Here is a 24,913-nt window from a genome sequence, read left to right on the forward strand (position 1 = left end):
AAATTATATGAAATAAAATTTTTTGAAAAAAAAGGGAATCACAGGGCTGGTTATTTAAGCTCAGTGGCACTGCACCTGCCTCCCGAGTGCAAGGTCCTGAGTTCGATCCCCCGTACCAAAAATCTAAACAAAATCAAAAAAAGAGTCACAGGCATCAGTAACCTACAGTATTAACAACCCTCCCTAAGAACATCTTCACCACCAACATACCTTAGAGAAGGAATTCCTCCTGACTTCCTGTCCAGCTTCAGACTGTGATGCTGACCCAAACTGGGATTTAGGTGACAAATACCTTTAAAAAAATTATCAAAGTTGGAATGCTTTGAAAGACAGCTGGTATTTGGCTAATACAAGAAAGCCAGGTGACTGTTCATACCCACGGCTGTCTGCTTTCCTGATGAGCTGATTTATCAGAATGCATTTCCTCCCCCGGGGTAAGTCAGGAGAGGACTTAAAACTTGAAGTAAAAAAAAATATATTTTTTACCCCCATTACTGCAGATTGAATCAGGGCCTCCATAGACAGCTACATCCCCACTCCCCCTCCTCCCCTTGAAATAAGGTTTTACTAAGTTGCTAAATTGCCTGGGTTGGGCTTGAACTTGTGATCTCTGGGCTCAGCTTTCCAGAATACTGGAATTACAGGCTATTTTTAATTTTTGAGAAAGGGTCTTGCTAAATTGCCCAGGCTGTGTTCTGCCTCAGCCTCCCAAGTAACTAGGATTACATATATAAACTACAAGCTCAGCTAACTTTTTTGGATGGGGAGTACCAAAGATCGAACTCAGGACCTTGGGCTTGCCAGGGAGGTGCCGCACCATTGAGTTATACCCCCAGCCCCCTAACTTTTTTTTTTTTTTTTTTTTTTTAAGAGACAGTCTCGGGCCAGGGATTTAGCTCAGTGGTTCCAGCGCCTGCCTGGAAGGAAAAGGTCCTGAGTTTGATCCCTGGTACCAAAAAAAAATAAATAAATAAAGAGACAGTCTCTGTGTCATCTGTCCAGGGTGGCCCTGAACTCCTAGACTAAAGTGATTCTCCTGCCTCAGCCTTCTAACAGGTTATATAACAGGTAAAGTGGCTGGTTCTGTTTTAACTTATTTTTTCTTTTTTGTGATCCTGGGGACTGAACCCAGGGTCTCATGGATGTTGAATACTTACTCTACCACAGAGCCCCAGTCCCTTATTTAACTTTAACCTTAGTAAACTATCAGTTTCTGATAATGTCTGTTCCTAAATTCACTGGTTTATTTCTAGTAATTTTTAAATATTTATATACAGTGGTACCTCGGTTTACAAACTTAGCTTGTTTTACGGTTTTGGGGAAGATGGCTATGGTTGTGTTTGTCACCCAATGCAGAGTTTGCAAATGGAAGCAAAATTTTACTGAATACTTTTGTTTGTGAACTGAATTGTTTGCAAACAGAACCATTCACGAACCGAAGTATTACTGTATTCCAAAGCAGTTAGATATACAAAGATTCATGGGTTATATCATCAAGCAGATTATATCAATATAAAATACCTATGCTTTTTTTTTTGCAGAACCAGGGATTGAACTCAGGACCTTGAGCTTGCCAAGCAGCAGGTATAAAATACCTATACTTTTTAAAAAAGTTTATTTTTATTAGTCCATGTTTGTAGTACGTAAGGATCACATCCATCCTGGGGAGTTGGTAATGTACATAACACATCTTAATTCTTTTTTATTCATCTACCTTCCCTTCCCTATGAAATACCTACCTATGCTTTTTGTCTTTTAATGGTTTTTGTCTTGATTTCTACTTTGCATCCCAAATCTGTTTTTTATTTAATAGCAATGACTTCATTTAACCCTTTCAAGTGTTCCCACTCCAATTTCAAAATTTCAACAAATTTTGGAGGGAGCTGAGTGACTCACATATATTTACTCAGTTGAACCAGAAGCCCTTCCATGTTTTCCAAGTCTAGACGGAGGTTCTATTTCTTCTGACTATGAATAACTAGGGCAGCCCTTATGTCCTCATAAGCCATCAATTCTATCTGTTAAGTGATGCTAGAGGGGTAAGCAGGGGAACAGGGTCACGCCACCACTGACAATTCGTTTCATGATTTTTCATAAGGTGAGGAAGAAATATGATTCATAGGGCTGGGGATTTAGCTCAGCGGCACAACGCCTGCCTGGCAAGCACAAAGTACTGAGTTCAATCCCAAGTACTAAAAAAGAAGATTCATAAACTGGGAGAAAAGGGCAGAGCGGTTATGGTGGTTACACCTCATGATGTCAACATGATTGGCTTGGGAGCTGCCCAGTGGATTGGCTGAGCATCCCTCTGGGTGTGTCTGGGTAGGACATGAGGGCATGACACTGGGCACTATATCCAGTTCCTCACCCCTTCCTCTTTGGCCCTGTTCCCCTGCTCTTCTTGGCTGCCATGAAATGAACAGCTTTGTTCCACTTTGCCCTTCTGCCATGATGTTGCTGCCTTGCAGCCAACTGACCATGGACTGAATCCCTTTAAAACTGTGAGCCAGGGCCGGGGATTTAGCTCAGTGGTTCCGGTGCCTGCCTCTCAAGCACAAGGTCCCAAGTTCAATCCCCAGTACCAAAAAAAACCCAAAACTGTGAGCCAAATTAAACCTGTCCTTTAAATTGTCAGTGTTAGGTATTGCATCCCAGCAATGAGAAAGCTGACTAATACAGGGGGAATTTCTTTTCTTTTCTTTTTTTTGGTAACGGGGAGCGAACTCAGGACCTTGTGCTTGCAAGGCAGGCTGTGGAACCACTGAGCCAAATCCCCGGCCCAAAGGGTAATTTCTTAAGTACCACATTTTCAATTCTTTCAACGAAAATGAGCCTACCTGGGACCAACGTTTGACTTGGATTTAAACCAAGACAAAGAGGTATCTAACTGGTTCATTTTGTGAAAATGGGAATAATGGGAACCTGGAGCAAGCAAGATAAAAAGTGCAATCTGTCAAAATAAGCAGTGGGGTAAAAGGCACATCAGGTTTCACATCTCTCCTTGTGCTGGCCTGGAATGAGATATGGGAGCAGCTCTTTCTCTTCACTTCACATCAATCTCAGACTACCTTCAGGGGGTTTATCTAGAGCCCATGGGAAAAACCTTCATAATCAGTGGTTTACCATGAACCCAAAGCAATGGCTCATAGTTGTTGCTCAATAGATAGTTGGTCATGTTCACTTACTTCTGTATATTTCCAATGTTTCTTTCTTTGTTCTTTTTTTTTGCTTGGAACTTGGTTGTGACTGGATCAGATTTTCTGGAATTCGAGGGAGAAGCCAAGATATTTTCCTCATGGAAATTGTTCTTTAACAATAAAAAAGCATAAAAGGCAATGTTAAGGAGAACTTTATGATAAAATAAACTATTAACTGGACTAATCAATTCAGAACCCACAGAATTCTTCAGGAATTATATTTAAATTCTACATCTGCTTTGAAAAATACTGACACTGCAAAATTTGGTATAGCCAGCCCTCTAAACCCATGGATTCTGTACCCGTGGATTCAACCTCTTGCCTCAGCCTCCTGGGTGCTGGGATTACAGGTATGCACCACCATGCCCAGAAAAGCTCACCATTTCTTTTGGTAAGGGATTTTATTATTCTCAGGTTTTCATATCTGTGGGAGGTCTTGGAACTAATTCCTGTTGGACACTGAGGGATGACTGTAAAAATAAAGTCCATCCACATTGATCTAAATTAATTTTTAATATACATTATGAAGCACAGTAATAGGCAGGTTAGCTGAGTGTGGTAATGCATGCCTATAATCTCAGCACTTGGGAGGCTGAGGCAGGATGACTGCCTAGAGTTCAAGGCCAGCCCTGAAGGACTAGGGAATCTAGCATAACTGATAGAGGCTTACCCAGCATGTACAAGGCCCTGGGTTCAAGACCTAGCACCACCATGGCTCACACAAAAAAAGTCTGTGCTTTCAGGGCATATCAATAAATATCACAAATACTTCCTGTAATCAGTCCTGTAAATTTCTTTTCACACTACTGGGAAAGTTCAGATGACTGTTCACTATCACTGAAGTTTGATATTTAACCAAAATTTATTCTACAATTTCAATAAATCTGCTCTTACAACCCCTTGTGGAAACCGTAAGGACTGAACAATAGGTCTCTGAAAAACAGGGATAGATGACTCCAAATTCTCTTCTTCAATGTATTTTCTTCCCTGTTCCATTAGTTAATGCCTTTTAATGTCCTGATCATGCTTTTAAATGTACTTTTCTTAAATTGAGAAAAGAACTAAAATGTGTAATAGGTAATGTGAAATAGGAAGAAAAGGGGCAAAGGGGAAGGAAGTGGAAGGGGTAGGGGAAAGGAAAGAAGGGTATGGAATTAATATGACAAAATGGAAAAATAGGAACAAAATCTTTGTAAACGGGAGGAATGGAGGGGTTGAAGGGAGGGCTGGGCAAGGGTGAAAAATAAGAGCCAAGAGAGATTATGTAAAGGTGAAAATTTCCAACGATGAATGTTATTATATTGTGTACCTAAAATGTACCAATGATTAGAATGAATAATCGATAATGCAAAATAGGAAGAAAATGTCCAAAGGGGTAGGGGTAGTGGGAGGGGCAGGGGAAAGGAAAGAAGGGAAAGGAAAAATGATGAGAACTGGAAAAAACGGAAATAAAGTCTTTGTAAATAGGGAAGGGAAGGCTAGGAACGGGGAAAAAATAAGAACCAAGATGCATTATGTAAAGGTACAAGTTCCCAATGAGAAATGTAATTGTGTTATATACCTACAATGTACCAATAAAAGAATTAAAAAAAAAAATTGAGAAAAGAAAGGATATATGAAAAAAGGCTAGCCCAACATGGGCGCATGTCTGTAATCCCAGTGCTCACGAGGCTGAGGCAGGAGGATCCCTGTAAGGCCAGCTGGAATACATAGCAAGATCCTGTCTCAAATGGGAGGGGGGGTAACCACCCAAAATTTGAGTATATTTACTATGGCAAGCTTCTCAAAAATGAAAAAAACCCATAATTCTAGGTCTTCCTCATTTGGGTAAGCTCACTTTAAGATCTCTGGTGTCTGAAAGCAGAGAAATTGTATTGAAGGCTCTCAACCCGGAAGGTCTCAGATGTCCTAGATGTCTCTGGAGATGGTATTCCTTGGATCCCACCCAGAGGTTAGAATTCAGCACATTTAGTTTTTTGTTGGTTTTTTTTTGGCGGGGGGGTATTTTTTGGATTTTTTTTTTTTTGGTACCAGGGATTGAACCCTGGACCTTGTGCTTGTGAGGCAGGCTCAGCTGCCACTGAGCTAAATTCCTGGCCTCAGCACATTTAGATACATAGAAGGGTTTGGATTCTGAAAGAATCCAAGGTGACCCCTTGAAGCTCTTTTAAACTACCAAGTTCCACTGTACTCCCTTAAAAAAAAAAAAAGTGGAGACAGGGTGTCTATGTAGTTCAGGCTGACTTTGAACTCTCTATGTAGCCCAGGCTGGCCTCGAACTTACAGTGACCTGCAGAAGGCCGTAATATTGATTATGCCCCCAAAGCAGGCTGTGAAGAGTTAACCCTACAACTGGCTTGGTTAGAGAAGTGAGTCTGGGTGAAGCCTACATGCCAAGGTCAGAGTAACTCGCACCGAAATTCCATTCCCACAACTAAAACCTTCAGACTAGAAGGACAATGTTCTAATTACAATCATATATTTTGTCTTTGTTCCTAATTTGAGAATGCTTTGTCTTGTCCTTTCTGAGCCTTGTTTACATTAATTTCCATAGAAACCACACGTTGCCTTTACCCCAACTGATTGCGAATAAGTCAGTGCCTGGGACTGTCCAGCACCTTTGTTGGTTATGCTGGCATTGGGTGTGCTGGAACCTCGCTTTCTCTCTCTTAGTTCTGTCTCTTAGTGTATTTTTTTCTTAAGCCTGCATCGAACACTGGGCAGGTAGGTACTGGAACCTGACTACAGGGGTCTCTGGCAGTGATCCTCCTGCCTCAGTCTCCCAAGTACTGGGATTCAAGGTGTGAGCCACCATATCCAGCTACCACTGGTCCTAAAGCATGTGTTTTACCATCCTGCCTTTTTCTCACAAGCAGCGATTTAATAATAAAATAAGATAATAAAATTCAAGTTTGATATATTACTTAGGAATTAGGCTGGGAGTGCAACTTAGTGGCAGAGCACTCGCCTAGCATGTGTGAGTCCCTGGGTTTAATCCTCAGTTATTAGATAAAACAAAAAAAACCCAAAACAAAACACACAAACACACACACACACAAAGTAATAGGAATGCTAATACTTCAAAGTTCTCTTCTAAGACTTACAATATTAATGCTCAGCTTTCTTGCCAGCTCTTCATCGTTTTTCAGTTGTTCTTCCATCTCACTTCGCCTTTTTTCTGTTTGTCTCCTTTCCTCCTCCTCCTCCTCTGCCAGCAGTCTCTGTATGTATTCTTCACTGGCTTTGTTTTCCTCTTCCTCACTGGCTCGTCGTTCAGCCTCCACCTTAAAAATGATTAACAAAGGTCAATCTTTAACTTTTTTTTTTCCGGTACCAGGGATCGAACTCAGGACCTTGCACTTGTGAGGCAGGCATGGCACCACTAAGCTCAATCCCCAGGCCATATCCTTAACTTTTTAATGTATTTAAAACATTTCACAGAAGAATCAGAAAAGGGCCAGGTGTGGTGGCAAGATCATCCCAGCACTGGGAAGGCTGAGGCAGGAAGATCCAGTGTTTGAAGCCAGCCTGCACTACAAAGTGAGACTCTGCTTCAAAAAAAAAGAAGAACGGGCCGGGGATTTAGCTCAGTGGTTTCGCCGCCTGCTGCGCAAGCGCAAGGACCTGAGTTTGATTCCTGGTACCAAAAAAAAAAGAAGAAGAATGAGGAAGAGGAAGAGTTTGCTAAAAAAAACTTCTGTGTTGAGTGGGGCTGGGTAGCACATCCCTGCAAACCCCCTCTAGAAGGCTGAGGCAGAAGGAGCATAAGTTCAAGACCAGCCTGGGCGACAAAATGAGGCTTCCTCTCAAAATAAAATATGAAAAAAGTGCTACAGACATAGCTCAGTACAAAGGCCTTGGGTTCAATTCTCAGAACAACAACAATACAACTTCTGTGTTAAGTTCTCTTGCTCTTAAAGCCATAGAAGAGACTGCTGCCTTTTCTTCTGGTTGGGTTTTTTTTTGGCCAGAAATAATTACCTTTATGGCTGTGTTTTTCATCTCCCATCCATCCATAGATCCTGCTCATAGTAATATGAGCCATTATTAACTTTAGCAACTTCTCATGTAAGTTTTGTCTAAGACATGTGGTTTCCTGTTCAGTCTCCTCCACGAAGTTTTCTCATATAAGGTGTTGTCTGAATTACAATCAAAGTCCTGTTTAAATCCTGGTCATCAATTTCATAATCTCAATCTTTATCAGACCAATCAGTAAATGTGTTTTGTTTTGTTTTTAATTAATCTTTGTTTCACACTTTATTCCCAGGCTTCTTCATTAATTGCCTGCAAAGAATGAATTGTATGTAAGCAAAAACTGAAAAGAGCTGCAGTGTCCAAGAGGCTTGGGCTTAAAAACTAGTATTAGAGATCTAGATTTTATCAGATCCATAAGCAAAAACAATTTTAAAAAGCAGTCATAATATAAAATAGCAGTTCCCAGTAACTTCTTCCAAGTTATATCTTCTTCAGAAGCTGACTCAATTCAGTTTGCCTCATTCTTATAGAGGCCTCATCAAAATTCTGTACAAGATCTGCAACTTCCATCATCATCCTCTCCAGTAGCAAGTGGTGCTTTTCCATCCACAGATTGTTTGGGCAGAGCTTCAGCCAGTCTCCTTAAACTAGTCAGACTGTCTGCATTGAGCTGGTTCAAGATGCTGGGTAGCATTTCTGTCAGCTGTTTTGTCTCAGCACGGCCTGTAATGGTGAAAGTGTTTGCTGCCAGAAACGCCTGAACTTTTGGGTTGTTGAAGTGGATCACTGTTCCTTGGTTTGTAAACATATTCACCTCTTCAATACCAGAGATATTATACTGTTTACTCCTAACTTCTTTAATGAGAACTGAAGTTTTTTATCATCTGCTATAGCTGTTCCATGAACCACCTTCTTCCTGTGAGCAGTTCCTTTCCCACCAATGCGCACTTGTGCCTGCAATTTGGCGAGTTTTTCCTGGTTCATGATAGTTTCTTTCATCTTGTCAGAGTGGTTATGCGGCAGTGCAGGGGACTAGGGCTGGCGCTCAGGGGGTCTCAGGCAGACCAGCTGAGATCAGGTGCACACACGCGGGGACTCAAGATGGCAGCTCAGTAAATGTGTTTTTTTATCCATTTATTCCATCTCTTCATCAAATAGAGAATCAAGTTCTTGTTATTGTTCTCCTGAAAGACATTACTGATTTGATCCCTCTTCAGGTATAGGTTCCTTTAATTTGACTGGGGACAGGTGATGCCTCTTTACTTCTATCCAAGGTTCTGAATCCAAGTCAGGTAAACTGGTAGACAAAACCTCTAAACACTGTTTGAAGACTTCTTGTTTCAGTACTTTTCTTTGGAATCAAAGGACTTCCAATTCTCGGAGAATTTGGGGCAGACTCTGATTGTGAGCAAAAAGCTTGGCCTGGTATGAACTCTGGACAATTAATCAGTTGAGACAAATCTGTTTGTGGCACGATTCGTGGAGGAGGGCCTGGGATTGGCCATTTTTCTGGTCCTACCCTTTTTCTCATTTTCTCATGCACAATTTCAACTTTTGTGCTATCCTTCTGTGCCTCTAAGATGAGATTAAGGTTTGTGGTGAGCGCCTGAACACAGTGAAAATCAGCAATCCGAGAAATAGGCAAGAAACCTTGTTCATCCATCTTTCTCCAAAGAAAGAAGTCTCGTTCCAAATTTTCTATACTGAAGTAATATTCCATTTGGCGTTTAATATATTCTTTAAGCAGTGTTTCCTCCACAGGATACACCTGTACGCCTGTCCCATCATCACAGTAGCGCATCATACTGGCATTGAATCCCCTCTGAGATGGCTGATCAGTCCTTGCACCGTGTTCTCCATAACCATAAGTATACTCAAAGTTCAGTAGAGGATTTCCTCTGCCTCATCCTCTTCCCCATCCTCGGCCTCTAAAGGACCCTCGGATAGTGCCACCCTCACTTCTCACACTGGAGACTTCATCTTGATCATCTCTTTTTTCTCTATCTTGCCTCCAACTTCGTGTATCATTTCTCCTATTATTATGTGCTGACTTATTTGCTTCAGCTTGACACCTAGAGTTATTCCGGGATCCAGGTCTTTCTTGGCTGTCTGGCCTGAGATCATCTAATGGAATGGTACCCACTTGTGCTTATTAGCTGTCTTTCGCTGATTACTTGATTGAGCCTCATCCTCACTCATGTTTTCACTAGGACCATTGAATTTTGTTTCCTGGTTTTCTTTGCTCTCACTGTTACTTCTCTTTTCAATCTTCTCTTTTTTTCTTTTCTAATTTGTGGCTTCTTACTTCCTTGGCTTAGGACACTCTGAAATCCAGTGTTCACTAATTCACCTGGTGGTGGCCAAACAGCCACATCGCTGAAGTTGCTGGCCTTGTTGGGTTTCTTTGTCTTAAGTATTCCTGCTTTTATAGGTTTCGGGGCACTGAGCTCTGCTACCAGGGTGTCCGGCGGGGGCGGCAACAGCTCTGTGGCGGCGGGGGGCAGGTGCTGCGACCGCTTTTTGGTCCGAGGGTTCTCTTTAGGTAGTGGAGGTTGCGGCTTCTCCCTGGGGCCGGCCGCGGCCAGCTCCTCCTGGGTGTCCTGGGCTGGCAGACCCCGCGGTGGTGGAGGGGTTGGAGTCGGTGGCTCCCCAGTGGAGGGGCCCCCGGAGCCAGGCGCCTTGTGCACCACATGCAGCGCCAGGAGCCACACGGGCACGGCCGCCTGAGGCACACAGCTCCCCAGCACCGCGGCTGGTGAAGGCTCACCCCGCGTCCCTGCGCTGGTTGGGTTTTTTTGTTTGTTTTGGGGTTTTTTTAGACACGGTCTCCTATCTAGTTGAGGCTGGTCTTGAACTCACTATGTACCCAGGCTGGCCTCAAACTCTCCATGACCCTCCTGATCAGCCTCCCAAGTGCTGGATTACAGACCTGTACCACCATGCCCGGCTCCCTCTGCATGCAGTATGGATGCATCTGAGGCTCCGAGTGGCGCACCCATCTTGCTACTGGCCTAAGGATATAGCCAGCTACAGAAGTGAATAAAGAAGTGCTGGAGCTCCAGAAGAAACCATCCTGGAAACTTACAACACCTCTGGAATTTGTCAATTGTTTTTTTTTTCTGCAGCACTGGCATTGAACCTAGGGCCTTTGCACTGAGATACATCCCCAATCCCCACCCTCCTTCCTTAAATTTTGAGACAGTGTGTTACTTAGCCACTAAATTGTCCAGGCTGGGCTTGAATTTGCAAATCTCCTGCCTTAGCCTCACAGAGTGCTGGGATTAGAGGCATGTGCTACCATGCTAAGCTAATTTGTCTTATTGTTTAAGGTAGTTTGAGTTAAATTTGTTCTTTTCAGGTTTGCAGTACTAGAGATAGAACAGGACCTCGTACATGCTAGGCAAGTGCTATAACACTGAGGTACATCCCAGCCCAAGGTTTCTTTTGCTTGCAATCTAAAGCATCCCCTATATCCTATCCTCACTGTATGGTAAAAAAGATTAAATAATTCCTTTAAAACCCTCACTCAGGACACTGCTTGGACATCATGTCACAATTTTGTTCTCTAAGAGCTGTTTACTAAATCTTCCAGGTCCACACTGTCCAGTACAGGAGCCACTAACTACTTGTGGCTACTGAACACTTCAAGTATAGCTAGCCTAAAGCAAGTTTTTTTTTTTTTTTGGTGGTGCTGGTACTAGGGATAGAACCCAGGGCCTCACACATGCTAGGCAAGTGCTCTACCACTGAGCTACATCATTAGCTCTTTTAAGTTTTCATTTAGAAACAGAATCTCACTTAATTGCTCAGGTTGGGCTCAAACTTGCTATCTTCCTGGCTCAGCCTCCTGAGTATCTGGGATTACACGTGTGCGCCACCATGGCCAGCCAAAGTGAGATGTATTTTAAGTACAAATGAGATATAGAAAATATAACTTTTAAATGCTGAATATTTAAATAAAGAAATGTACTAATGGGGCTGGGGATATAACTCAGTGGTTCCAGCACCTGCCTCATAAGCGCAAGGTCCCAAGTTCAATCCCCAGTACCAAAAAAAAAAAAAAAGTACTAATGATACAAAAGATTTTGAAGGCTAAGATTACAAAAAGAGGGGGGAAATAAAATTTTAAAAAAGTAAAATCTGGCCAGAGATTTAGCTGAGTGGCACCACACCTGCCTCACCTGCCTCAGATTGTGAGTTCGATCCCTGGTACAAAAAAATGAAAGTAAAATCTGTTAATTTTTATAAGTAACCTCCCCCAAATATTTCTGTATTTATTGTTCTCAGGAAATGAATAAAGGATTCTTACTCCAAAAAAAAATTATATATAACTACATGTAATTAAAACAAATTACAGGGCCGGGGATTTAGCTCAGTGGTTCCAGAGCCTGCCCTGCAAGCACAAGGACCCGAGTTCGATCCTCAGTACCAAAAAAAAAGTTAATTTAACAGTTGAGCCATATTTAATAAAATACAGTATTAAAATTAATCTGACCTTTTAAAAAATATCTTTTTTGGGGCGGTGGGCGTGTGGAGGTGTTTGGGTTTTTTGGTACCGGAGATCGAACTTAGGACCTTGTGCTTGTGAGGCAGGCGCGGCACCAATGAACTAAATCCCCGGCCCTAAAAATATCTTTTAAACTGTGGATATGAGCAACTTTAAAATTACATATGCAGAGGGCTGGGGATTTAGCTCAGTGGTTCCACTGCCTGCCTCGCAAGTGTAAGGTCCCGAGTTCAATCCCCGGTACCAAAAAAAGTCAAATCAAATCAAATCAAATCACATATGGACTTCTGTGCACTTTACCAGGCAGTTCTGCCCACACAAACCAGGTAAGAGGACCCCGTGTTCTTGTTCCACTGTCTAGCAAGCGTGAAGGCTTCCCTGTAAGCAGCACCCCTCCTCCCGTTTAGCTCCTTCACACACCTGTGTGCTCTCCTCACCTCCACCCATCCCCTTTCAGCCTCTTCCAGCCTCTCAGCTCAGAACATCAGGAAAATGAAAGAATTCTCCTTCACTACCACCAAGAAGAACACCAATTATTCCGAAGTAAACTCGAGTTCATTTATAACTGTGCTTCGCACCCTCACAAAGTGTATTAGAATGACTTGCATTTCAATATACACTAGTTCTGCAAGAACAGAAAATTATGTAAAAGCTGAGGCTGGAAACAGCAGAGAAATTTCCCAAAGAAGAACGACTCCTCAGCACCTACCTTGCTTATCTCCTCTTCGTATTCTCTTCTCAATTCCCCAGGTTGACTTAACAAACGAACTGGCTGACAGTCCTCATCTGTTTCACATCAGAGAAGAAAACACTGTTATAGACAAACAGAACTTTATATCTTTGATTAAAAGTACTTTAATATAAAAATGTAAAATAAAAATAAATGTACTATTATTAACAGCAATAGCAATAATAGCTTCTTTTGCAATTCCTTTTTTAATTATTTTGTAGTACTATAGGGATTGAATGGACCAAGGGGTGCTCTACCCATTGGTGCTATATCCCCGGCCTTTCTTAAATTTTATTTTAATTTAGTGACAAAATGTCACCAAATTGCTTAGGTTGGCCCTGAGCTTACAATCTTTCTGCCTCAGCCTCCAGCTTGAAATTCCATTTCAAAAGGTAAGAGGTTGGCCCGGGGATTTAGCTCAGTGGTTCCAGCGCCTGCCTCGCAACCACAAGGTCCCAAGTTCGATCCCCGGCACACACACACAAAAAAAGGTAAGAGGTTGGTTCCAAGTGGCACATGAATACATAAACTTAATCCTTCCTCTAGATTTCACTAAAATAACAGTAAATGTTGGGCTGGGGATTTAGCTTAGTGGTTTCGCCACCTGCTACACCAGCGCAAAGACCCGAGTTCGATCCCTATACCAAAAAAAATAAAAAATAAAAAAATAACAGTAAAGGAATAAGAAAGATGTGACCTCATACCACTAAAGTGATTAGGAAAGGGGATCTAATTAATTAATTAAAAAAAATTTTTTTTTGCAGTACCAGGGATCAAACTCAGGACCTTGCATTTGCGAGGCAGGTGAGGTGCCAATGAGCTAAAGCCCTGGCCCTTGGGATCAAATTAATTTTTAAAAAATATAATTCAGAATTCACTAACTAGGAAATCAAGAGTCGCTGACCAGCAGGCCTTTCTTCTTGTGCACACACTATTTGTGTAAAGAAACTGAGGGTTGAGGAAGCGCCGTGGCAGTCAGGTGGTGATCAGCACGAAGCCCTTAGCAAGCTGGCAATCACCAGTTTCTACTCGACCTCACACAAGGCCTGCCAGTCTCCAGTACCCATCCATGTACACAGAGCTTCTCTCAGGGCTTTTGCTTTTCTAATTGATAACTGGTGTCAACCCTCAGGCCACTGTACCACCAAGCCACATTTCCAGGGCCTCCCTAAGTAGCCCAGGCTGGCCTGGGACTTGCAATCTTCCTGCCTCAGCCTCCCAAGTAGCTGGGATTGTAGCATCAAGTCCAGTTATGGCCTCATTTAAAAATATGAAACTTAAGGGCTGGGGATTTAACTCAGTGGTTCCAGTGCCTGCCTCGCAAGCACAAGGTCCCAAGTTCAATCACCCGTACCAAAAAAAAAAAAAAAAAGAAAAGAAACTTAAGCATGATCACTAGACATCTGAAATAAATCTGTAGGATTAAATAGAAACACTGAACTATAGAAAGAGGGGGGAATGACCTCACCCTAGAGTTACACCGGCAATCCTAGTTTCTCAGGAGGCTGAGGCAGGAGGATCCAGTTGACTACTGCCAGGAAACTCAGGCCCACTGCTGCCTTTATTTTCTTTTTTGCTTTCTCATGAAAATCCAGAAACGCAGAGTTTAATGTGAACACTTATAATTTCTTTCTCTTTTTCCTTTCCCCAGTACTGGGGATCAAATTCAGGACCTTACACTTGCTAGGCAGGCATGGTGCCACTGAGCTACATCCCCGGCTGAACACTTCTAATTTCAATGCTGCTGCTGGCTGACGCACAGATGTCTAGGCTTACAAGGCCAGTAGTTCACAAACTCTATAAAAGAGGAACTAAAAACTGTCCTAACTGTGTAACAGACTGGAATGAAGCAGCTAAACTCTCCTTTTAGCTATCAAGGATGATCCATTTGAGCCAAAGAAGATAAGCCAGAGAAGAATACAATTCCTTAAAACAAAACAAAACTTTTGTACATAGGGAGGGGAAGGGAAGTAAGGGTGGGGGGATAAAATAAAATTTATTTTTAAAAAAATCCTTAAAACAGAGAGGCCCTGGATTTGATCCTCAGCACCACAAAACAAATGGGCGGAGCTGAACAGAAAGGATGCTTAGGGGCACTTCCAGTAGAGGAGGAGGGCTACAAGCAGAGGAGTTCTTCATCAGACACTATAACTTAGGGCTTTGCAGGCCTTCCTGGTAAGGAGTAAGGCAGCAGTGTTTGATGCAGCCTGTCAAAACCACTCAGTTCTGGGCCAGGGATGTAGCTCAGTAGCGCTGCACCTGCTTGGCAAGCACAAGATCCTGAATTTAATTCCTGGTGCTGAGGGGGAAATTAAAAAACCACTCAGTTCTGCCACTATGGCACAAAAGCACCCATAGACATAGTTAAGAAATTAATACCCAGGGCTGGGGATTTAGCTCAGTGGTTCCACCGCCTGCCTCGAAAGCGGAAGGACCTGAATTTGATCCCCGGTACCAAAAAAAAAAAAAAATTAATACTCAGAACAAAGAACTCTTATAACTTGCCACGGTGACACACGCCTGGACTCCAAGCACTTGGGAGGCTGACGCAGGAGTACTGCTAATTCAAGCCAAGGCCAGCCTGAGCTACATAGCAAGACCTTATGTCTAAAAACAGAATAAAAGCAAAAACAAAAAGCGGGCCAGCCTTGATAGTATGTGGCTGTAGTCCCAGCGCTCTGGAAGGCTGAAGTAGGAGGATCTCAAGTTAGAGGCCAGTCTGGATAGCTTGGAGACTTACCGAGACCCTGATTCAAAATGAAAAAAGGACTGGGAAAAGAGCTCTGTGATAAGGCCTTGGATTCGACCCCCAGCAGTACTACAAACAACAACAACAAAAAACTACAGTTCAACAACAAAACAATCCAATTAAAAATAGAGGAAGGATTTATGGGACTTGTCTCCAAAAATGACAGACAAGTGGTCAATAAGCACAGGAAGAGATGTTCAACATCACTAGTCAGGAGGGAACTGCAGGTCAAAGCCAGAGACACAACTTCACTTCCTTTACAAGGACCGTTACCTAAAAAGCAAACACAATGATGTGTGGGAAAAGACGTGGACCAATCACAATCCCCGTACACTGCTGAGGGGTGGGGTGAAACTGTGAGGCTGCTATAGAAACAGCACTGGCAGCGGCAGCTCCTAAAACAATTAAACCTAGAGCTACACTTGACCCAGGACCTCCACTTCCAGACACACATCCAAAGGAACTGCAAGCAGGAGTCAAACAGATGCCAACATGATTCACAACAGCCAAGTGTCTATCAATGGATAGATAAATGAAAGAGTGAGGGGTAGGTACAGTGGAATATTATTCAGCCATAAAAAGGAATGGCACTCTGATACATGCTAGAATGTGGAAGAACCTTGAAGACATGCTAAGTGAAACAGATATAAAGGGACAAATACAGTATGATTCTATGTTTTGAAGTGCTGGGGACTGGACCCAGGCTCATGCTATACAAGCAATTGACCACTGAGCTACATTCCCAGTCAAAAATCAAGTTTTACAGACTGAAAGTGACTCACAGTCAATTGTTTGCCACCCACTGAAAACAACTCTCAGTATTGTTCAACTCTGTTTAAAGTTAAATTTGCTTCTGTCAGCCACTTAAACGAAATATTTTCACTTCCTACAGCGAGTATTGTGCCCAGGCAGCTAGGACATTAAAAGAAACACATCTCTACACTTCTGACTTTATTCTGAAGGGAAAATCCAAATTAGTTTAAAAACTGTCCAATTCTTTTGGGCCTAGTAGTCATCCCTGTAACCCTAGCACTCAGGATGCCGGGCAGGAGGAGGACTGCTGCCAGTTCCAGGCCACTCTGAGCTACTCAGTGAGTTCAAGACCAGCCTAAACTACATAGCGAGACTGTCTCAACAAAAAAACCAAAAAACACCAATACTAGATGAGAAATAAAAATGTGAATAAACCCCAGTTTGAATGTTAAGCCACTCATAATATCATTTTTGTTCCCTAACTTGACTGTTTGGATCACCATGGAAATGAGTTTTTCTCCTGATTAAATTTGTTTTCCCTCCCCGCACCCCCTTTTTGGGGGGCAGTACTGGGAAAGCAGCTATGCTCACCACTATACCACCAATGCTTGGGGCAGTACTTGGGATCAAACCCAGGTGCACTCTACCACTAAACTATATCCCCAACGTTTTAAAAAACAAAAATACATTTTATTACATCTTTTACTTTTGTTTTTTGAGACAGGGTTTTAATATGTAGTTCAGGCTGGCCTCGAACTTGTGGCAATTCTCCTGCCTCGGTCTCCTGAGCACTGGGGTTACAGGTATGCCCCCATGCCTGGCCATCTTTTTTTCATATTTATATTTTATTGTTTTCATTATATGCACACATATATATCCACATATTCATAATGTATATAGCTTTCTTATAATCTTCTCTGTATTGTTTCATTGTCAGTATACGTGCTGCCAAAGCAAGCACTATAGCTTTCTTATATTTTATAAATTAAGAAAACAAAATGAAGCCAAAAAAATTTTTAAAAAAGGGAAGCCAGGTACAGTGGTGTACATCTACAGTCCCTAGCACTCAGGAGAGAGTCAGGATCAGGAGAGTTCAAGGCCAGCTTGGGCCACACAGTGAGATCTCATCTCAAAAAACCAAAAGAAAAACACAAAATGAAGGAAGAGGGACAAGGTTAATATACAAAGACCAATTACTTTTTTTCTGAGACAGGGTCTCACTATGTAGTTCAGGTTGGCCTTAGACCCATTATGTAGCCCAGGCTGGGGTCCAGCTCACAGCAATCCTCCTGTCTCAGCCTTCTGAGTGCTGGGATTATAGCCACCACACCTGGTATCAATTACATTCTTCTAAACTAAAAACAAACAAATGAATTATAAAAAGGATTAAAATTCCAGTTAAAACAGTATCAAGCCAGGGAGCCAGGGGGAAGTTCCAGGCCAGTCTGGGCTACATAGTGAGACTTTGTCTCAAAAAACACAAACAGTATCAAAAACCAAAAAATAACTAGGGATAAATTTAACACAATTTTGTTAGGTTCCTAGGATAGGCCGAGGCTTGCCTAGGATAAGCAAGGCCCTGGTTTGATCCCCTACACCACCGAAAAAACAAATAAACACATACAAACACAAGCCAGAATAGTTTCCTATGGCTAGGGTAATAAAGTACTACAAACTTGGTGACTTTAAAAACCCAGGAACTTGGGTGCAATCCATAGCCTTGCAAAAAAGAAACAAACAAACACACAAAACCCCCAGAAACTGCCAGGGGCATGGTGCCCTATGCCTGTAATCCGAGCACTGGGGAGGTTGAGGCAGGAAGATCAGGAGTTTAAAGCCAGCCTGAATTACACAATGAGATGCTGTCTCAAACAATAAAACAAAACAAAGCACAACACCCACCTGAGACACTATTATGAGCCCACTCACAAGAATGGTTAAAACTGGGGCCGAGGATTTAGCTCAGTGGCACCACCCAGGGTCTTGAGTTTGATCCTTGGTACCAAAAAAGAAAAAAGAAAAGAAAAAAGAAATAAAGTAAACCAGGTGTAGTGGTGCATGTCTGTAATTCCAGTACTGGAGAGTCTGAGGCAGGAGGATTGCCAGGTGTTCTAGGTCAGCCTGGGCTCCACAGTGAGTTCAAGGCCAACAGCCTGGACTGCAGAGTGAGACCCTGTCTCAAAAAAAAAAAAAAAGGAGGCCTGGGGATTTGGCTCAGTGGTTCCGCCGCCTGCCCTACAAGCACAAGGACCCAAGTTCGATCCACCGTACCAAAAAAAAAAAAAAGGAAAGCAAGAAATAAACTAATATCACCCCAAGAATGAACCTCAAACTTTATGCTGAGAAAAACAAACTTCTACAAAAGAATACAGACTGCATGGTTACTGCTATAGGTTAAGGTGTGCCTCCCCAAACTATGAGTCATGACCCCCCTAACTAAGACAGGGTCTCACTGGGAACAGGGACAGTACAGATACAATCCGCTGGGTTCACACTGGAGTGGGGCAGGCTCTTCACCCCGTGTTCCTGGTGTTAAGGAGTGAGACACAGAGGAGGTGGCCAGGTAAGGACACACACAGGGACAACTCTGGGGGTCGCAGGGCAGAGCCTGGAGCTGGACAGTTGTGAGCCAAGGGACAATCACAGATTACCAGGAACTACACAAGCTCAAAGAAAGGCAAGGAATTTCGGCGCCTGCCTCACAAGTGTGAGGTCCCAAGTTTGATCCCCAGTACCAAAAAAAAAGAAAAAGCAAGGAAGATTCTGTCCCAGAGCCTCAACAGACCATGTCCCTGCTCCCACCAGGATTTTGGACTTCCGGCCTCCAGAGCTGGGAGAATCAATTTTGGTTATTTTAAGCCACATAGCTGGTGGCACTTTGTTACGGCACCTTAGGAAATGAACAGAATTCCATGTATATGAGATTCTAGAGCAGGCAAAAGTCCATGGTGGAAAAAAACCAATGAGCAAAATTCATTCATGGTGGAAAAACCAGTGCTGACTTTTGGTGGGAGGGGTCACTGGAAGGGACAGGAGCCTGCTGGGTGATTTGTACTTTGGTAGACTGATTGTAAAAAAAAAAAAAAAAAAAAAAAAAGACTGATTGTCTACAGATCTCAGTCAAGGTACAATTAACATTTGTGCATTCTGCAGATGTAAATTTTACACTGGAAGAAAAAGACTGTAGGCTGAGGATGTAGCTCAGCAATACAGCATTGCCTAGCATGTTTAACTACTTTCCAGTCCAATTATTTAAATACAGGACGACCAAAAATTGCATTTTTGGGGTTTTTATAAAATAACAAGAATTGGCTGGTTGAAAGGACATCTGCTCAAGCCACGCTTGAGATAGGATGTAAACAAATGCACCGCGCGAGTGATGCTGGTGGTAAACCATTAGGTGGTTAAGGGCCTGGATTCAATCCCTAGGACACCAAGAGGTGTAAATGAACACTGATCTATTTAAACTTTTTTTGGTACCAGAGATCGAACTCAGGTCTTGCGCCTGTGAGGCAGGCAGCGGAACCACTGAACTAAGTCCCCGGTCCTGATCTATTTAATAATAGGTATATTTATACATTTGAGGGGGGTGAGTTAATGGAGAAAATGAGACAGACTGGTGATATGTAACAAAAAGTACAGCAAAATGTTAATTGCCACATATGGGTATGAGTATGTGAGTGCTCACTATAAAATTCTTTCACCTTTTCTGTAAGCTTAAAATTTTCCTAGTAAAGAGCCAGGGATTTAGCTCAGTGGCGCCACCGCATCCCTCACAAGTGCAAGGTCCCAAGTTAGATCCCTGGTACCAAAAAATTTTTTTTGTCTCAGTAAAAAGTTGCAAGAAATAAAAGAAAAAAGTTGAAAAAATGAGTATACTACCAAATTGCTAAAAACAAAAATAAACATCTGCAAAGATGCAATGCAACGACAATTCCCACATACTAGTTGGAGGAGTGGCTTTGGGCACAACCACTTTGGAAAGCAGTAACGACCCCCAGGTGATCCACTAACAAACTCAGAATATAAGCAGGGGCCACATTTGACACCAGTCTTAACCGCATGAAAGCCAGGCACCTATGGTGGCCACAGCAGCCAGCATCTGTGTGACAACCATCCAGGCAGTGGCTCTCCATGAGGACACCGCCTGTCACAGCAGGTAGCCTCACATTCCATTAGTATTTATAATTCCTCCAGTAGAGCAGCAATTAGTCAATAAGAGATCATTTTAAATAAATAAATAAATAAATAAATAAATGATCATTTTTACCAAGGCCAAGGCTGCCTGGTTCACCATTAATGTTCTTGCTCTCATTGGGTTTTTAGAGGAACAAAGCTAAGGGGTTCAAAGGTTAGAATCCCATATAACACAGGAAAAGAATTTTAACTCTCTCTTTTTTATTTTTTTGAGAAAGGGTCTTGAAGTTTAGGCCAAACTTGAACTCACTATGTAGCCCAGGTTGGCCTTGAACTTGTGGTGATCCTCCTGCCTCCTGCTCCTGGGACTATAGGTGCGCCTGGTGGATCTTAACTTTTTATTATGCTATGACTCCAAAATTCCACTACTTGATATATATATATATATCCAACAGAAATGTAGATATATATTCATACCAGCACTAGTGACAACAGCAAAAGCTACAAAAGGACCTATCAAAAATAGACATAGAATTTTGTTTTTGTTTTTTGGGACCATGGATTGAACTCGGAACCTTGTGCTTTCGAGGCAGGCAGCAGAACCTCTGAGCTAAATCCCCAGCCCTAGAATTTTTGATAGCTTTCATTATTTAGTGTAAAGTACTACACAGCAATGAAAATAAACAATGACCACATAAAACATGAATCAACTACACCAATATAATTATGAGCTAAAGAAGCCAAGCAAAATAGTACAAGATACCTTCGTTGAATTTTTTGAAGGTTCAAGAACAGCAAAAGTCATTTACAGTGTTCCAGGTGAGGAGAGTAGTTCCAGGGACTGGGAGTGAACAGAGACTGGGAAGGGGCAACAAGGAGGAACCAGCAGTTGCAGCAAAGTTCTGGCTTAGTGGGAAAGCTGGTAGCACACAGATGTGCTCACTTCCTTTTCTTGATGGAGAGAAGACAAGGTCTTGCTATGTAATTCAGGCTAGCCTCAAACACAGCTAACTCCAGGCAATCCTCCTGCCTCAGCCTCCCCAGTGCTGGGATTACAGGTGTGTACCACTATGCCAGCCTGGAACTGACTGACTCTGTGTTCACTTCTTCAAGTCAAACATCAGTAACATTTACATAAAAAACAATAGAAGGATCAACTTCCAGGACTGGAGAGATCCACAGATTTGTTCTCCAGCGAAACAATCCTAACTAGGGAAAGCTGGGAAACCAGCCAGATACAAGAGCAAGCGCAACAACCCCAGTTCGATCCCCGGTTCCAATAAATAAATAAATAAATAAATTTAAAAAATCGTAAATAGCAAATAGCTGGGCCCAGTGGCGCATGCCTGTAATCCCAGTACTAGGGAGGCTGAGTCAGGAGGATCACTGCGAGTTTGAGGCCAGCCTAAGCTACATACACTGAGACCCTGCCTCCAAAAAAAAAAAAAAAAAAGAGTAAATAGCAAATGAAGAAATATTTCAAAAGGAAAATCTCTCTCAGCAAAAGTCTGCGGCTCCTGAACCTCAATCTGCTCCTCCTTCCATCCCCAAGCTGCACCCCCGGTGGGCGTGGCTAAGAAGGCGGCCCAGGCACCACCCCCAGCTCATAGTACCATCCCACCCCCACCCTCACACCCCTACCCCAGGAGTAGAGAATTCCACATCATATCCCCTCCAGTTCCCACTTACAAGGAAGGTATAGGCCTCTCCCCAGGTGCCTGCCGCTGGATACTGAGAACCTGATCATCCTCATCCCAGCTTACAGAAAGGATGTTTTAGAAGGGACAAATCAAGAGGACCAGAGGCTGCCATGCCTGCTCAGAAAGAGAAGGCTGGGGGTAAGGCTCAGAGGTAGAGAGTGTCTAACATCCACAAGGGGGGTTAGCATTCGGAGAAAGAAAGGGAGAGAGAGAAGGAAAGGAGGGTCAAAGTGTCCACTGGCAGATAGGAATTATTATTTGGTCTTTAAAAAGAAGAGAATCCTGGGGGCCGGGGATTTAGCTCAGTGGTTCCAGCACTTGCCTCGCAATCGAAAGGTCCCGAGTTCGATCCCCGGTACCAAAAAAAAAAAAAAAAAGAAGAGAATCCTGTCCCATGCTGCAACATGGATGAACTTTGAAGACACTATACTAAGAGAGAAATAAGCCAGACATGAAGGACAAATACCTACTACAGAATTCCATTAGTATGAGTAACTGATCAAATTAAAAGACAGTGAATAGTGATTGGCAGGGGCTGGGGAGAAAGGGAAACAGGCGGCGGGCGGTTAAGAAGACTGGAGTTTCATTTCTCAAATATCAAAACATACTCTAGAGACGCATGATAATGACCAATACCCGACAATGTGAATGCACGTAATACCACTGAACTATACAATTTAAAATACTAGTTAAGGGCAACCCATTCGGGCCCCCTCCTGTCTCTCAGGAGCTAGTCCTAGTCTCCATTTCTATTCCCTAATAAATTTTCCTCTTAAAAAAATGCTAGTTAAGATAGTAATTTTAATTAATTAATTTATTTTTGGGGTACTGGAGATCAAACTCGGGACCTTGCGCTTTCGAGGCAGGCGGCAGAACCACTGAGCTAAACCCCTGGCCCAAGATGGTAAATTTTATATATTGATTCTGGGCTGAGGGGCCGGGCAGACATAGACATAAAAACACACACACAATTAAGATACAGTCCTACCTACAAGGAGGGCTCAAGAGGAATGGGGGAATAACAAGTGCTGGCGAGGATGTGAAGAAATGGGAACTCTTGTACACTGTGCGAAAGAAACTGTAGAAAACAGTTTGTAGAAAACAAAACAAACCTACACCTAGGTATACAGTAAGCCCTCTGCTATCTGCAGATTCAATCAACCTTGGACTGAAAAAATTCAGAAAAAAAATTCTTTTCAACATATAGAATTTTCCCTCATCACTCACTAAATACTGCATAACTATTTACAACACATATACATCAGATTAGATATTATAAGTAATGGAGAGTTGATTTAAAGTGTATAGGAGGAGGTGCTTAGGCTTTAGGCAAGAACTATAGTATTTTATACAAAGAAGTCAGGGATCTTGAGATTTTGGTATCTGAAGGTGATCCTGGAGTCCTTCCCCTTGGATACCAACAGATGACTATACATAAAAGAAGTGACAGCTATTCAAACAGTATTTGTATGTGACTGTGCACACCAGCAGTTCTCAGATAATCAAAAGATAGAATATCCCAAGTGCCTATCAATGGATGAATGAAGAAACAAAATCTAACACACTATACTCACAAGAAGGTCCCCAAATGAAGTACTGGCCCCAGGCCACAAGGCCCATGAACCTCAGAAACACTAGCCAGACCCAAAAGATACTGTATGATTTTATGTATACAAAATATCTAGATTAGTGAAATTCAGAGAGAAAGAATAGAGGTCACTAGGGAGGCGGTGATGGGGAATCATTGCTTAATGGTTAGTTTATCTGGGGTGATGTTTTGGAAATGGACAGTGGTCATGGTTACACTGTGAATGCAATTAATGCCACTAAACTGTGTATTTCAAAATGGTAAATTGGGCAGGCCTTTGTGTAGCTCTACAGTGAAGCTCCTGCTTAGCATGTACCTAGGCCCTGAAAACCACACACACACACACACACACACACACACACACACACACACCCCCATGCACACACGGTTAAAATGGCAAATTTTGTGTATTTCATCAATTAAAAAAAATTAATGATACTCCAAAACTCATTAATTAAACTCTGAATTGGTGAAGTGTATGGTATTTCAATAAAGCTGTTTTTTATAACTATTTCTTAAAAATGCTGAATATGGAAAAGTTTGTTAAATGATTTTATCATAAGATAAATAAATGGCAGGTGCACCAGAGCACAGGCACCACATTCAAAGCCTAGACAAGAAGCACTGAATAGCTTATAACTCCTGTAAGTTAAGGCAAGATGCTGGAGCCAAGCACTCGGTTTGTAGATCTTGAGTCTGCAAGGTAAAGGGCTTTGACTGAAAATGACTGAACTAGATGGAACTAGTGGGTCCAGGGATGTAGCTCAATAGTGCCATGCCTGCCTCGAAAGCGCAAGGTCCTGAGTTCGATCCCCAATACCAAAAAGAACGCCACTAGATGGTAATGGAAAGTTGTCTTAGAACCAAGGACAGTGACGCATGCCTTGAATCCCAACACTCTGGGAGGCTGAAGCAGGAGGGGGCCAAGTTGGACCTCAGCCTGAGATACTAGTGAGACTCTGCTTCAAAATTAGAAACATAAAAATAAAAAAAGGAGGAGGTGGGATGTAGCTTAATGCAAAAGACCCTTGGTCCGATCTCCAGAACCAGAAAAAAGAAAATACAAAATAGAGATAGAATGGAAGGGCTGGGGATTTAGCTCAGTGGTTCCGCCACGTGCCTCACAAGTGGAAGGATCTGAGTTCGGTTCCCAGTACCAAAAAAGAAGTAAAACAAGAGCCAGGGATTTAGCTCAGTGGCACCTCATCTGCCTGGCAAGTGCAAGGTCCTGAGTTCGATCCCCAGTACCAAGAAAACAAAAACCAAAACCAAAAACAAAAACAAATATAAAAGTAAAAGAAATATGAAAACAGTAATCAGTAGTTTCCTTCTACTGTTGCTGTACCCTATGACCACAAGGATCATCTCTGAAAAAAAAAAAAATATATATATATATAGTCTTTCATATGATGGAAAGCACTAAACAGGAAATTTTTTTCTTTCATTTTAACGCGAACCAGGTGTGGTGGCTCACGCCTGTAATCCCAGTACTCAGGTGGTGGAGGCAGGAGGATCACTACGAGTTCTAGGCCAGCCTGGGCTACAAAGTGAGTTCAAGGCCAGCCTGGGCTACAAAG

General features: G+C 42.5%; 2 protein-coding genes and 2 pseudogenes across 6 annotated transcripts in view; 1 reads left to right on the top strand and 3 right to left on the bottom strand.

The window, feature by feature from the left end:
* Positions 1 to 12,393, top strand: part of LOC106009318 (uncharacterized) — a 42,170-nt gene extending 29,777 nt beyond the window's left edge. For 3 of the 4 annotated variants that reach the window (XR_015441003.1, XR_015441004.1, XM_087186658.1), the window contains exons 4-5: positions 1,542 to 1,584; positions 12,137 to 12,393. Coding sequence is in view for 1 of the 4 variants with exons in the window: in XM_087186658.1 (XP_087042784.1) it covers positions 1,542 to 1,584; positions 12,137 to 12,275 (182 nt within the window). In the remaining 3 variants the exon portion in view is untranslated. The remainder of the gene's footprint in view (positions 1 to 1,541; positions 1,585 to 12,136) is intronic. The other variant, XR_001183377.3, reaches the window with a different exon arrangement.
* The window catches only part of Rnf168 (ring finger protein 168), a 33,973-nt gene that overhangs the window by 8,006 nt on the left and 1,054 nt on the right, over positions 1 to 24,913 (bottom strand). Inside the window, exons 2-5 of one of the 2 annotated variants that reach the window (XM_004834699.4) lie at positions 12,389 to 12,465; positions 6,302 to 6,481; positions 3,186 to 3,307; positions 211 to 292 (exon numbers count right to left, since the gene is read on the bottom strand). In XM_004834699.4, the coding sequence (XP_004834756.2) occupies positions 211 to 292; positions 3,186 to 3,307; positions 6,302 to 6,481; positions 12,389 to 12,465 (461 nt within the window). The remainder of the gene's footprint in view (positions 1 to 210; positions 293 to 3,185; positions 3,308 to 6,301; positions 6,482 to 12,388; positions 12,466 to 24,913) is intronic. The other variant, XM_087186651.1, reaches the window with a different exon arrangement.
* Positions 7,666 to 8,252, bottom strand: LOC101707738 (transcription factor BTF3 pseudogene; annotated as a pseudogene).
* On the bottom strand, positions 8,461 to 12,126 carry LOC106010893 (la-related protein 1B pseudogene; annotated as a pseudogene).

The sequence above is a fragment of the Heterocephalus glaber genome, unplaced genomic scaffold (assembly GCF_053883595.1).
Source record: "Heterocephalus glaber isolate CG9 unplaced genomic scaffold, H.glaber_assembly_v1.0 deba00001504, whole genome shotgun sequence".
Taxonomy (NCBI): domain Eukaryota; kingdom Metazoa; phylum Chordata; class Mammalia; order Rodentia; family Bathyergidae; genus Heterocephalus; species Heterocephalus glaber.